The 15,206-nt window shown below is 42.0% G+C and overlaps 2 protein-coding genes across 2 annotated transcripts in view; one reads left to right on the top strand and one right to left on the bottom strand.

The window, feature by feature from the left end:
- Positions 1–2,243: 2,243 nt before the first annotated feature.
- Positions 2,244–4,899, bottom strand: dio1 (iodothyronine deiodinase 1). The gene is made up of 4 exons (XM_079158483.1): positions 4,527–4,899; positions 4,297–4,440; positions 3,440–3,639; positions 2,244–3,024 (listed from the first exon to the last, which is right to left on the bottom strand). Exons 1-4 carry the CDS (start codon positions 4,861–4,863, stop codon positions 2,959–2,961), a joined length of 747 nt encoding a protein of 248 aa, XP_079014609.1. The 5' UTR covers positions 4,864–4,899; the 3' UTR covers positions 2,244–2,958.
- A 3,771-nt stretch (positions 4,900–8,670) lies between these two features.
- Positions 8,671–15,206, top strand: part of glis1b (GLIS family zinc finger 1b) — a gene marked incomplete at its 5' end in the record, with an annotated part of 66,016 nt that continues 59,480 nt past the window's right edge. Inside the window, one exon of the mRNA XM_079157853.1 lies at positions 8,671–8,929. Within this exon, the coding sequence (XP_079013979.1) occupies positions 8,671–8,929 (259 nt within the window). The remainder of the gene's footprint in view (positions 8,930–15,206) is intronic.

The following is a 15,206-nucleotide window of genomic DNA, read 5'->3' as shown; positions in this document are numbered from 1 at the left end:
TTTATCCCTCAGTAAGTCAAACAGAGTTAGTGTAATAAGAATGTAATCTCAGAATACAAACTGCTTACAGCTGTAAAAGGGTTAAAAGGAGCGCAATACCACTGTATGAGAAATCTCACCTTTACATCATTTCCACCTGGTGGGTAGTCTAAAGCACAAGTGAGTGGTGAGTCACCCAACAACCCACTTAACACCTAGCCATAGCAGCCCTGGCTGAGTTGGGTTGCCAGGTTGTGTCTCACTATCCAGTCCCAAGTAATCAAAGTGTGAATGGTCACGGTGGATCTTTAGGGAGATTCATTTAGAAGCCGTCTGTGTTTTAGTTTAGTCAAGATCTATTCATCTCCACCTGCTGGAGAAGGCCGTGGGATACAGCGGAACCTTGAGTTATAATCACAATATGTGTGTGTGTTCCCTAAGACAAGAAGGAAACTCCGTGATCTATTGTTGTGAATATTTGTGTTCCTTGGAACTTATTCTCTTTTGCTGCCTTTTTCGTCTGTGGTTTGGGTTTTTCTTAAGAAGTCTAAAAAGCCCTTCTTGCAACACTTGGCATCTGTAAACCCCTTTTAAAAAAAGCTTCCCTGTACTATGAAAGCTCCTTCACTTTTCTTAGATGATGCATCCGTTGCCTCTTTGTAAAAGTTGGTTGGTCATGATAATATCTCAATATCATATTTAAATCAGCAGTAAAGGTGGTACAAACAGTAAATGTCCAGCTTGAACCAATATTGATAATTACATTAAAGGAAGCTAATACTTTAATTATTACTACTTCTTTGTGGACCAACACATTTAGCCGGATGGGTCACAACAATGCCTGGGAGCCAAAAAGAAAAACCATGTTTTTGTGTCTGCTGCTCTCCTGTTGGAGTAACAAACGGCTTCACATTGCCCTCTGGTGGGGTTCAGAGGACCCACCAGCTTTACAGACACCTCTGGGCTGAAACGACATATTTTCTCTCCCGAAAAAGCAACTAAATACACTGTATGCGCTGGGTTTGCGTTTTACTTAAAGATTCACTCGTGGATTCTAACAAAAGCCCATGTTTGGGAGGATCTGACAGCGTTGTGGTTCCTGTCTAACAAAAGGAAGCTGAGCTGCTGCCGCCTGCTCTCCACAGGATGTGGCCTGGCTGGGCAGGAGCCAAACCCGTTCTCCAACTTTAGATCCACGCAGTTAAGGTTATGAAAGCTGTAGCGACAAAAAAATAAAACTGCTTTGTTCATTACCATACCCCGGTAGTGGCTTTGTAACCCGAGCTATGATCCTGTGGTTTGTTTTGTCACTTGGTCTTTTGTGATTTACATATTACGGTATTACTTTTTTCTTCACAGGGTTTAATTTTCCATTCACTTTTACACTAATCGGACAAACCAAGGCACACATCACCACTGATGCAGCTCTTTTTTATTGCGTGCATTTTTGAAAAATATTTAAGATATTAAAATCAACCCAAATACTGTACATGAGTGGGTTCTTAATTTAATATTTGTGTGGAGGCAAAAGCCATAAAAACAAGAGGAAAGCCAATTAAACTATTCATAATGATACTGTTGGGAGTTTAATCATTTTCACCTTGAGGTAAATAATTATTTTCCATTATTAAAATAGTTCCTCTTTCACCCCTAAAAGACATCAATATAACCTAGACCTTGAAAGGCAATGCACCCCTGTTTCCTTAGTGTTATACAACACTATTGAAGAATTAAAGCAAGAGAGGCAGCAAGTTTTGTCGTGAGACTAGACACGCTGGAAGCCAAAATCGATAGATTTGCAAAGACTAGACGGTTAGGTATTAACTCCCATCAGGGCCATAATGCCACACATCACAACCCGCTGTGTGTGCTCACTTGTTGAACTTGGCATGACCCACATACAGTGCAGGACGTTTACCATTTCCAGACAAGACAGTCAACAACGGCCAGCTTGCCGTGTGGTGTCACACTGCTGTGTGCGTCAACATTTAAGCCCTCGGCCGTTCTCCCCACAGAAACATGATGTAAAAATAAAAACACCTCTGGAGCTTTGCAGCCCATCTTATTGGATGAGTCAGCGGCTCACCGAGGCGATGATGCATGTTTCAAACAATGGCTGCTGCTTTTCATTTGAATGATGATATCACTTTAGCCCGTTTATTTCCATCCAGCTATGTCAGCCAGTGGAGGAAGGGTCATGGAAACGACAATTCAAATCATATGTCGCGTATAAATTGAGAAGTTGATGCAGGAGTCTTCTTCCCAGGTTGTTCTTTATTGTACTGTAATGCAAATTTTACATGACTCATCATAAATGCTCCTACATAAACCAGAGTAGGCTGTTTTTCAAGTAATCCATCAGGTTACAGTTACCAGAGGTTTGCACTGTAACCATCATATAAAAAAAAAACACCCTCCTGTGAAATTACCTCGGAGCATTCATTGACAATAGAAGCGCTTAGTAAATAATACAGTTTGCTTAATCATGAATTAACCTGCAAGAGAAGTGGCAAACGAGTGCTTTCATTGACTTAAAATCTTACGGCCTTTTAAACTTTAGAATTTAAGACAATTTAGGGGACATCTCCTGCACATTATGCGACGTCTCAAACACAAACTCTTGAGCCAGACCGTCTCTCTCCGTTTCACTTCATCTGGCTACAGAGGCCAACGGTTTAATCTGCAGCCGTCACTAAGAAACACAGAGAGGAGAGTTCAAACTCAGAGATTGACAGTAGGAGCACGTCCCCCCCCCTCCCCCTAAAGTACAGGAGAGCCTGGAAGCAATATTAGTGCAAATTTGAATAATATTTCTACAGCTATAATGTATGAAACTACATGTAGATTCAGCAGTTAATTGATTTGAACCTTGATGTAAAATATGGTATTGGTTGATTTGAGAATATATGTTGATTATGATGTGGACACCCTCATCCCCTGCTGAAACAGAGACACCTACAAAAAAAAAAAAAAGACTTCTTATTTCATCTTCTCCAGGAACGAACGCACCGCCATTGGATCGTAACCCCAAGGCCCCACGCCCCCCTAGAGACACAAAGAGAGAGAGGAATGTCAATGACTCAATGACACAATGACACCATTTAGTTACCACTTTCATTAACAATGACAAAGAACATACGCACAGAAGACATCAGAGACACGTCTGCGCCTTGTTAATACCGTGTAACTCCACATTTCTGGAATTGCTAACACGGGCCTGGCTCCATGCCAAGAATTCTAGTGTTGTGTCTGAATCTTTCACTGCTCCTTCTCATGCGATAGCGTGACTGCAGATAGCCCGAGTGCAGATAGCGTCAGGGAACTCTACACCCACAGTGCTGGTGTTGCTTTCAATCACGTGATTCATTGCATTAACCACGCGACAGAAACGTTTACCCTTCACCCTTCAATCACGGTCACTTAAAATTGACTTTGAGTGACAGTGGCGCACGGATCTCACCTTGTAGACAACTTTCCCAGCCTGCAGCACGTAAAGCCTCTCGGGCAGAGCGCCGTACTTTATGGCAGACACGTCACTCATGTCGTCCACAACCACCGGACACAGGGGCTCCTTCTGAACCAGGATCTGTGCTGCAGACAGCCTGTCCTCCAGGCTCTGGTGCTGGTTGATGTCAACGTTGTTGGCGAAGGCCCAACCATCTGACACAGAAATAAAGAACAGGATTTTTACTGGAACTGGACGCTGGACGCAGCGGGACATTAAAAGTTGTGGAACACATAATACATTTGACAGATGTTGCATAAGTGCATTACAGCATCAAGAGTGTAACTCAGTTTTATTAAGGGGAAAGTAGCCCAGGCTGTGGTTACCGCCCCATTTCTATGCACGAGAGCTACAGTTCAAGGACTTAAAAGGACTTTTCTGTTCCTTAAGTTAACTTATTTTATTTATTTTTTAGTCAACATTTGACTATTTTGGTACAATATTAAATGTGATGATGTAATCAAAAGCTTTTCTATTATAATCTGAAAATTGAATCAAGTGATCATTTAGAAATTAAAATCTTAAATTGCTGCATTTAGAAATCCTCCATTGCAGGGATTATTCCATTAGGATAAGAAGTCATTCTAAGGGGGCATTAATTATTAGATTATTCTGTACTTTCAAGGCACGCATTCACCTTCAAAACTTTAAATGTTCACTTTCAAGTCTCTCAGGAAAGTGCTGATATATACGATTTTGCCTCACTTTCTCTTTTCAGATTTTGGATGCATAGTGTCTCCTCCAACAACAACAAATAACTCTAAGCGATATACTGACACCTTCACCTGGCACACTGGGCTACTTTTACTCACCTGTTGAATGCGCCTCGGCGATGTAGACCACAAGAAAGTCAGCCACGTCGCTGAAGTCCCTGACGAGTTGCTTGAACTCGTCAAGTTTGAAGATGAACGGGGGTCAGGTGCAGCTTCCAAAACTCAACACCAGCACTCTGTTGTCTGCAGCAATGGACACACAGCTTTAGATTTAGGAGCAGAGAGATACAACCTGATCAATATGCAAAAGTCTACATCTTGTCACGCACCTTTCAAGTACTTGCAGATACTTGTTTTCTTTCCCTCCATGTTGACCACAGATGTGTCCGGAGCTTCTCCCCCCACAAAGGCATCTTGTCCGAGAGACATCCACGTGTGTCTGCTGGCGGCTTTCACGAAATCAACAGATCCAAATGTCAGACCCCAATCTTCATACTTGAAGTTGGGATTCTGGGTCATCGTGGTCCTTTCACCCATTTTGAGAATGATCTTCTTGGTGAGACTTGGTGAGATAAAACGCAGAACAAAGAATGCGGCATTGAGTCCTATCATGGCGCAAAACAAGGATGCTGTGGACAAATGCACCATCAGTCTCTGCAAAGACATGCTTGCTTCCTTTGTGGCGAACTCCTGTTTCCACAGTGTCTCCTGCAGAAACTGACATCTGAGACTCAAACACGTCGGTCACCGCCCACTAGGCTCACGTGTCACAACAGCTGCCTTCATGGCCTCTTCGAGAGCTCGGATTTTCTAGATCGCAAGTGGCGAATACTTTTGGAGCACTTAAAACACAACGGATCCTTTGTTATCCGGAGAGACATCATGTTTCAGTCTTACAACAAATCCCAGTACTCTTGGAAACGATGCTACTTCAAAACATCTGCCTTTAGGACGCTTTGTCAGAAGAAGAGAAGTAATGTGCCCCATTAAAAGTCCTTTGGCAAAGGGTTAGATAGGGTTTCCTACACACAAACAAAGTCAGAGGAGCCTACTTACTAGCTAAAATACTAGCTAGCGTTAACTGTTGTAATAACTCGGTTGCAGGAGATATTCACAAGCAGAGATACCGTAAAAACAAACTGAACATGAACTTCTAGCTGAGCTATGAGACTTTACCCAAAACTATGCCTGACACTGAAGCTAGCAGAGTGTGAGGGAGTCACTCAGCACGCACGTGTGTCACACTTGTGTTAGCTATCGAGCTAACGTGTTAGCTTAACCACTGTTTACCTATGTAATTTAAATACACATTTAACGCTGGGTGACACTGGCTGTACACATGGTGAATGTAAGTGTATTTTAATGTCAATGGTCCGCAAGCATCTGAAATATGTTTGGCTGCTGCTTTCTAGTGCATTAGGTTAACGTTTCTGTACTTTCTAATAAAACAGAAATCTGCCACATCGACTCGTGATTAATTATGGTAATTTGAATGTAGAAATGTCAAAACATTTTGTGATTTAGGTCTGGCACACTTGCGTCGCCGTGGTCATTGCCAGTGATAGATGTGTCTTGCTTGCTGAATCATTTTTATTTTCAAATAAAAGCCAGTGACCCTCAGGTCATCTATTCTAGACCATGAAACTCACTTGGTTCACATATTCATCATGTAACGTTATCTTCCAAAATAAAGCAAAAGAGTGAATTTGGCAAACACTTTTTAAATGGTTTATCGCAGTACCACTTAATCCGTAATGGACACAGTCTATAAAAACGGCTGTACTAAATGATTAACTTTATATCCCTCGCTCCTTCACTTTACCCACTTCCCTTTCTTGCTAGCAGATAACTGCCCCAGGCTGCCATTGGTTCATTGGGAGGAACTAGTGAGGATCCATAGTGGTCCAAGACTCCAAGGCCCCCAATCTGTCCATATTCCTTAAATTGTCCCAAGTTTGTTCCATCCAGATAGGTGACTAGTACAAAAGAAATACATCCCAACAGTTCAAGTGACATGCAGGACATTTTAAAAGGAACGGAAAACACACATCAGGCACATTACTTGAAATTTAAAGATGTGGATTCTATACATTTCTTTTACTTTTTGACTATGTGAAAGACGAAACAAGCAAAACTACTCAAACCGAACTCTATAGCTTGTAACGGTGTGTGGAGGCTGAAGGAAAAGGTGTTACTTGCTAAAACTACAGGCCGGTTTGTGGCAGTGATCATGTTTATATCTCGAGATTTTCCAAACAAATACAATGCCTGTTTAACAACACCAGTTTATTGTATTCCCTGCAGGCATTGTTTAACTTGATCTATCTTTTTCTATCAGTTCACCATCACTTGTTCTTGATTGGTGGCTGTGTTCATATGCTCAGTTAAACCAACCAGGTGGTTAAGATGCAACAGCACAAAAGTTGTAGTTGATGTCAGAGTTTATATGAGTACCCAGTTCAAATGTTACCAGAGTCAGATTTTGGCTTATTGTTTTAGAAAACATTTTAGTATTTTAACAGCAGAATGAAAACGAGTTAAAAGAAAGAGCTATGAGCCATCCATCTTAGACCTCTGCCTTGGTTTTGTTCTAAAGTAACATTTGTGAAGTTTTCTGACTGCATCCATCCAGCACGGTTGCAACACTACCGTGGTGACAAAACCTGTCCACAGACAGACATATAAACACCAGGTGAAGTATTCAAACTGCTACTTAGGTTAGTTCCTTCGACAGTAGTTGTCTTTAGGGCAACATTCTGCCATGATGACACACACACACACATGGACTCAAAGTGAAAACAATACCAGTGTCCCTGTCTCAGCTGGTAAATGTCCACTGCGTAAATCCATCAATATATATAACTTCTGTTTCTCCTTGGTCATCCATGTTCATCCACGTGGATCCAAATTTCCAACAGCATGCAAAGGCACCATCAGATCCAGTAATTCCCGTCTTTAACAGCCCAGACTTCACATTGTACTGGGGGAACACACCTCTTACAGAACAGTTTTTAAACTTTCACTTGACAGTTTGTTTCACCCTCCTTTTTTTTTTTGCACAGTAATAACCGTTTATGTTGTTGCTGACAGTGTCAACTCTGACCCGAGTTGGGATTTATCCCTTCCACAGAAAGGCCACTAAGTGGCGCTGCAGAATAGCATTTCCCACATTAATACAGTAGATAAACACCAGCTCTTTCGACACAGGGTTTACCACAGGAAAGAACACTTTAACGCGTAATTATGAACGTTGGTAAGACTTGGCAGACCATTCTTTATTTTAATCAAGTCTCATTTTAAATCCAACATTTCAATGATATCCAGATGATGGTTTTGATAAGTAGTTGTTTTTTTTTGCAGTCAGAAGTAATGAACCATGACTCAAATAATAACTCCAAATTAATGCAGTTGAATTAATATAGATAGCTTAAACAAATAGCAAATGCTGAACAAAATACTTCAATGTGTGAAGATTTTCACATTTTTATTCACGTTTTTTGAGGAGGAGTGTTTGGAAATATGTCAACAAAATGATATCCAAATCCTCTGCTGTATGATCATTAAGATCCCTCGTTTTCTCAAGTAGCCTAAGTCTATGTCACATTAAACGGGCCGGAATCATTACAGCTGCTGCAGAGTGCTACACGTGCTGAAAAATCGCTGTAGCTTATAAAAGTTTAGTAAGACGCCTGATGCGCGTTATATGCTGCATTCAAATATATTTAATTAAATGCCAATGTATTGGGGTCCCGGCATGTTTTGAAACGAAGCCGATCAATGGACGATATAATTTGATCAGTGTGATCACGCAGCGTGGACCTGCGCTAAAGCAATCCGTTGTTAAATGACTTGTTCCGCATGGTTTAACATCGAGCTTTGAAATGCTAAATGTCAGGTATCACATCGAGCATGCAGTGGCTCGCAAACATCGCATCCAAGCTCGGAACTGCAAACAGCTGTCTCGAGCCAGATCTTATCCTCCCACAGAAAACACGGACACAGTCTTCATTGGTGCTCCTGGGCCCTGCAGAGCGGTCGAGTGCCAATCAGAGAGAGAGAGAGAGAGAGAGAGAGAGAGAGAGAGAGAGAGAGAGGGAGAGAGACACGCATGGGATGCTGATGACTGATCCTCACTGAGAGGATGCTATCGATCATGCTTGCAGATGCTCTCCCCTTCAGTTCGATAAACATGCCGGTGTGCGCAATTAGACCCGTTCTCTGCCTCACTGGGTAATTGAATAAGGTAGGTGTTACCAAAGCCCTGAAGTTAAATAGTTATTCTTCAATGTTTCCATTCTTCCTGTTCAGATGAATGTATGGCTGCACGGTAAAAAAAAAAAAAAAAAAGTCCTCGCGTTCATGCAGTTTGCAGTGATTTGGTTATTTTTTTGTGCGCAGGTAATGTGAGAAGCGACCGCACACTGCATGGGAAAAGCCGAGTCATCAATGCAGAACCCCTCAGCGCTGTTCGGGATGGTCAGCCACTGTCAGAGCCCGACGTTCACAGACTTCACCGGCTTGTCGCTCTCCGTGTACGGCAGCAAGGCGGACATCTGCACGCGGCGAGCCTCCGGGAGCGCTGGTTTCGGATCGCAGATTTGCCGGAGCTCCCATGAAACCCCGACTCACATGAGCTGCGCCAGCCCGAAGACGCTCTGCGCCTCCGAGGAAAAAGCGCACCTGGCAGCCAAAGCTCCGCGCTCGTGCCTCTCCTTCCCACCACCCGTGCAAGGTAGGCCCCTTTAGGTTCAAATGTGAGCACGAGCCCTCAGGTCTAAAAAAAAAAAAGTGATGCTGTTGAGGTGTTTGGAAGTTATAAAGTTGTTGGAGTGGTTCCTGGACATGATGGATAAATTGGAGTAACATGTAATGTAGTAATGATGATTGCGATCGTTAAAACAAACTATAAGGATAACAAACACACATTAAGTCAAACAGCAGCAGTGTCCGTCTGGCCCATTTGACCAATTAGCAGTCTCTAGTTTATTTGAGATAAAAAGCCATCATCCAAAATTATGTTGCTTCCATATGGTTCCCTAACAGCATCGTTTGAGGCAGCTGTGCTGTGTATTTGTATTGAGAGCCCTGTTTGCAGTTGTGGATTAGGTCTGTTAATTAAACCCAGAGCTCTCTTTGGATCCTTGGCCAATTCATAAATAACAGATTCAAAGTCTTTGTTGCACACGAATGCCATGTGAAGTGATGTAGCCTACAGTGTGTGGAATAACTGCCAAGCTAGTGTGCAATTTCTATAGATGTTAACAAGGCATGGCAGCGTTTAGTGCAGGAGGCTTATGATGTTGACTCATTTAGTTGTTTATGGAAAATTTGGCAACTTGACTTTTTGACTCTTTAAAACATTATTTTTTGTAATAATAGAAAATAAAACACATCTGTTTTTTGTTTCAAATTTAGAATTATATTAATCTTAAAGATGATAAACTCTATATGCTCAAATGGCTCAAAATTCATATTTGATTTAGTGCCTTCCAGAATAAATAGGATAAACTTTGAACTTGGCTCATCAGTGAAAGTGAAAACTTTAAAAATAATTCCGCAGACGAAGTGAGCGCTGTCATACAGATAGCATTCAGAGCGGAAACTGGGCTTTGAGTCTCTGTGGCAGCCTGCTCCATCCTGTTTAGACAGAGTGTTGTTGTGCGAGGGCGGAGGTAATTACAGCCCCATCCTAAATTATGATTAGACGGAGCAGACTTTTATATTAGCAATCATCCTCGCAGCAAGAAGAGGATCAACGGATTTGATTATTGTTTCTTCTTGCTAAACACAAACCATATGTCTGCTGAATGTGTCTCAGCATTTATGAGTTCTCTTGGAGCACAGTTGTGCCCTCAGCCCTCCATCTCCAGCATCCCGGACCAGAATGAATCGTCTCATTGTCTTTGCGACGCTTTTGAACTCGCTTCCCGTAAATTTGTGGGAACGCAAGATGTGTTATACGTTTGTGGATTATGTTGAGCAGATTAACGTTGAAGGAGACACACATCCGTTTGTTTGGTTCTGTGAGGCAGTTGAGTGATTTTTCTTTTTCTAAAACAGTTTTGATATCTAGTGGGTTTATGAATAAAAGTAGTTTTCAGCCTCCCTTTGGAGTGCAAAAAAACCTCGCGACATGTACTTCCTTCAGCACATACTGATTCAACTACACATCAAAACAATTCCACGTCATATTTTGCTGTAATGAAAAGTTTTGTTAATTTAAACGTGGTACTCCTAATGATGCGGTGTCTATCTTAAATGAATATGCACTGTAGGCATTTAGTTGTGTTTTGTCTCTTACGCTGAGCATGGAGTATGAAAGTGATCTGAGTACTCATCAGTCTTTTGTATCGTGCCTCATTTCAGGCTGATCGTATTACATTCTCCCATTTGGGGACAGAACTGGAGTTTAATCTGCATTCTCAACCAGCGCTTTAGATTCATACTGAAAGGAATCTTTGAACAAACACAGACTGTAATATTCATCCTGATGGAGACACTGCAGGAAGTTACTTACCTCAGATGGGAGATTTCTTACCTTTAACTGTGCACCCTTTGATTGCAAAATGTGAGCAGTTACTCCGTGATAAACCTGATAGAACTCGGTGTACTGCTGATGTTTCATTGATTTCTTTTTCCGGGAATGGAGCTGCAGTGTTACCTCGATGTACTTGCATTCACTGCTGCTCTGTTGATTTCCTAATTACTCCAAAGAATGCAAATCAACGCTGTCTGTTAACTTTTTTTTTACGGCAGTTTGTGTGCATCCATGTGTATTTTATTACAGTATAAGTGAGTGAGAAAAGAGTGACAGGTTGACAGTGAGTGAGGACGCTTTTGTGTTCATGAACGCGTGAGTTACAGAGCTGGAGGGCCGTTGTGTCAGTAGACTTTATGCAAGCTTGGATTAGATTTTTATCGTGAACGAAAAAAAATAACTCTTGCTGTGCAATTGCATTTTAAGAAATTTCCCCCCAGCCAAACCGTTACTCATTGTTTTTCCTTCCGTCAAGTTGTGACCTATATGTCACACCAGGTGCGTATGTTTGGAAACCATGTGTATTGCTCTTCGCGAGTGGAACAGCGGCTGATCATCCGTACACTGCAAGAGTCCACTGTGCTATAAATATTAGGGCCCACCAGCAAAGAAAATATTTAGCTTGCAAAGAAAAACACTTGACCCCTCTTGAAAAAGAATATCAGGTTTGAATGGTGTGTGTACTCTAGCATCATTCGATACCGTACTAAAGTTTCTCCTGGCCCGGGACGAAGCTGCCGAGTGTGTGAGCTTATTTGATGAAAATGTTTTAGTTAGAGGAGTGTGCTGGAGTCCCAGACGCCCTCTCTCAGATAAATGCAGAGGTCAGTCTGTTGATTCAGCCTGTAAAGCGATGAGTCATGGATATTTGGATTTAATCATTGTCAGAGCTTTTTACACTTCCATGGCTATTGCTTGTTGTCTTTTGCCAGCCAACTTGCATTTATACATGCAGTATGCACACCTGTATGCAAGCACACACCACTGTGCCCATGCTCTAATAAGCACGTATGCCACACATTGACATACTCAATGTAAATACACACAAAATTTATATACACGCGCACACTTTTTTTTTTGTGGTAAAGTGGCATTGGCACCAATGTTGAATTTCCTCAAAATGACCTAGTTTCCTGTGTTTTCCCCAGCATCGTTTGTAGACGTCAGACTGCGGGGCGATAATCTGACTGTTATGAGAAACAACCGACCATTACGGCCCCGCTTTGAGGCCTCGGCTCTGTCAAACGCTTAATGACAGCTTACCAGTAGCTTGTGAATAGTTTTGGTTGTGTGCACAGAGGAACACATTAAGTGCTTTTGGCGATGTCACCAATTTTATAAAACTATGAGGTTTATTTATTATTCTTTATTCTGGAAAGAGGAGTGGGCAGCTGGCAATCATTTTCTCAGTATTTTCCCCTGTGTGATGGATTTCGTTGTTACTTTGAAATCAAAATGTTCTCTTCGTAATTTGTTGTTGATATAGAAGAGTAATTGATTATGCAAATGTTCCAAAAAAGATACGTAGTATTCATCGTAGCCTAAACTACAAGGGAACTTGTGTTCACAAGTAAAACATTATATGTACCTTCTTTGGGTAGAGACTTTCAGCTGAGTAAATCTGAATGTTTATACATCTATAATTCTGGGAACATGTTTGCTTCAGCTGTTTCAAGGGGGGGGGGGTTGAATTTCTTAAACTACTTTGGACTTCAGGCTCATAATTGCTTTAAGTTTGTCTTTGATGTATGCACAGATCATATTAATTATTCATCTTGGAATGTATGACTTGTGAGCCAGCTGTTTTGTGACACCGTTCTACTCATGTTGCTGAATCAGGAGTATGACAGTCTGTGTCAATGATGAAAGAATTCAAGTGGTCTAGATCTTTCGGAAATGTATCCCTAATGGAATAATGGATCACCGGGGGGGGGATGATTCAGCAGGTGACGCAGTGCAAATATTTAGTGTGGAAATTAGGGGCACCGTGTTTGTATGTTCTTAAATAAATCCTTTTTTGAAGATTAAAGTACTGTGGACTAAATAAGATCATTATAAAGATGTTCTCCCACAGTGTGACTATTGAATAAGTCATCTGTGAAAATTTCAAGTCCAGAATTTGTTAAGAAGACCAGGGGAAACCCAAATATATTTTGCCTCCAACATCTTTACTGGATGTATTTCAAGAGGAAACTGTTAATTTGAGAAAAGCTAATTTGGCTGACCCTAATCGTGTCCTTTACAGAGAATTCAAGCTTCTATATGTGGTATAGGAGGTATATGTACACGAGGCACACATTTTCTACTGCTACATTTTCTTTAGAGCAACATCAACATCAGTGTTGGTCAATATGTCAAAAGGTTGTAGCAGCGAGGAAAGGTTACAGCAGCTATTCGTCCCAGATGTTGTGAAAGACTGATCAATCCTTAGAGGAAACGTCCTGCCGTCACTGCTGCTAAAAGAGATTTGACCTTTTATTGAACATGCGGTTCACTTAGTTTCACGGCCGAGGTTAACCGAGATCTTTTTGTTTCCAGATTGTGAAGAGGTTATACAGTGCATTTTGTTTTGTATTGTCAGTTTGCACCCATATTCCACACTGAATTGGTCAACAGGAACTGACTAAAAAAACAATCAGACATTCCTCTCTTTCTGCATTTGTGCCTCTAAACCATGTGGAACTATACAGTGGATGCGAGCCTGATGGTGGCTATCAAAGTAGTACAGTGAGGGTAACCTTCCTCTCACAAGTTTTCTCACCAGTCGGTACATTCCCATGAGCTAAAGAGAGCGCCTCAGCCCACGTCTTTTGTGTCTCCATGTGAGCTCAGCAGTGAGTTATGGGCAAATGCAAGGGTGCTGCCTGGGAAGGGTGTTTTGCAGGGTGTAATGTTTGCAGCATGTTCCACTGATTCATAAAGCGGAGGCCCGGTGATGATTCTGCAGCGGTATTCCCGTAAACCGTCTGTCTGGTCTGAGACGCTGAGGAGGGAATGCTGGGTAATGGAATGAGAGCGCTTCCTGAGTCACAGCCACTAGAGAGAGAGAGAGTGAGAGAACAGCCCCTGGTCTGGCATCTGCTCGGCTGAATCACCTCAATCAAACTTGGCCGGGAGAGCACATGACGTGTGTAGAAACGGGAGATAAGTGGCAGAAGAAGAGACGAGTGTTGCATCAACTTGACTGAGGTTGGATTCAAAGAGAGAGAGGAGGAGATTTATGGGAGGTTGTGGCTGTTGAGTGTCATCCGATTGGTCCTCTGAAGTTTCAAAATGAACATGTGCATGTGTGAAGCCACAAACAAACAGACACAAAACGTTTCATTTTAATTGTAGCACTGCCACCACTATGCTGTCCTTTTCCTTCCCCCATAGTCAGTGTAGTTCAGGTCAAATGTTCTCATTCTCATGTGACCAGTGTGGTATGACTGTTGCATCTCACTGTAAACCAAAGGAATTCTGACGTTCATTCTGCCAATGAATCCAACCAGTCACACAAGCAAAAATAGGATCTGGTTTGAGTAAGTGTCGACATATCACTGGAATACCAGAAGAAATGTGCTCTGGGCCTCGGCTTAATCAAGAAAAAGCTGGCTCAGATATGTCCTCATAAAAATGTATTTTTAGGCTTAACTTTGACCTGAGAAGTGCTCACAAAGTTTCACGCACTACACGTTTAGGAATAAGTTGCCAGGTCTTTGTAAATTAGACCAGATTTGAGTAAAGATAAAGAAAGTTAGCTGTGATTCGTGTTGCCTGGACAGACATGCCACGGCTGACCACATGTCTATAGAGTCCTTATTACTCATGCATTTTCAGACAGCAGCAGCTCCTCTTGCAGACCTCCATGTGTAAGACTTAGCACACGGGTGGGTTTTTGATTTACATCTCGGCTGTGCCACTTGCTGTTCTTGGCTCGGCGCTGCTGTGTTTCATCAAAGAAAAATCCGCTCCGCTCCGACTGCGGCAGTTAAGGCGGCTGTCCGCCGCTGCGCTGCCTCTGCCAGAGCTGACTAGGCCCTCGCAGCTGTCAGCTGGAGAGAGAGAGAGAGAGAGAGAGAGAGAGAGAGAGAGAGAGAGAGAGAGAGAGAGAGAGAGAGAGAGAAAGATGAAGCCGTTCGGATCAGGGCTTCACTAACCTCCCTAAACAAGCTGCAGGAACATCGATTGTTTAAGTGTGAAAGGGCAGTTTTGGACATCTGAATCAATCACGAGGAGGATCCCATTTAATATTTTTCAACAGAGACTTTCCTCCTACTTTATCAGCAGTTTATCTCATTTATGTGCTCAAGATGCAAACATTTACAACACACAATAGTTACTAAGTGTGCATCACTTCTTTGGAAACAGATGAACATTTAAAACTGCTACAGCAACTTTTTTTCAAATGCTTGAATGGTCAAGTTGTTTTTTTTTGTTGTTTTTTTCCAAGGCTGGTCATGTTGGAGATTAATCAGACAGCCAATCAAAC

Source organism: Pholis gunnellus, assembly GCF_910591455.1.
Source record: "Pholis gunnellus genome assembly, chromosome: 4".
Taxonomy (NCBI): domain Eukaryota; kingdom Metazoa; phylum Chordata; class Actinopteri; order Perciformes; family Pholidae; genus Pholis; species Pholis gunnellus.
The sequence above is the reverse complement of the archived record's forward strand: the minus strand, read 5'-3'. Positions and strand labels throughout refer to the sequence as shown.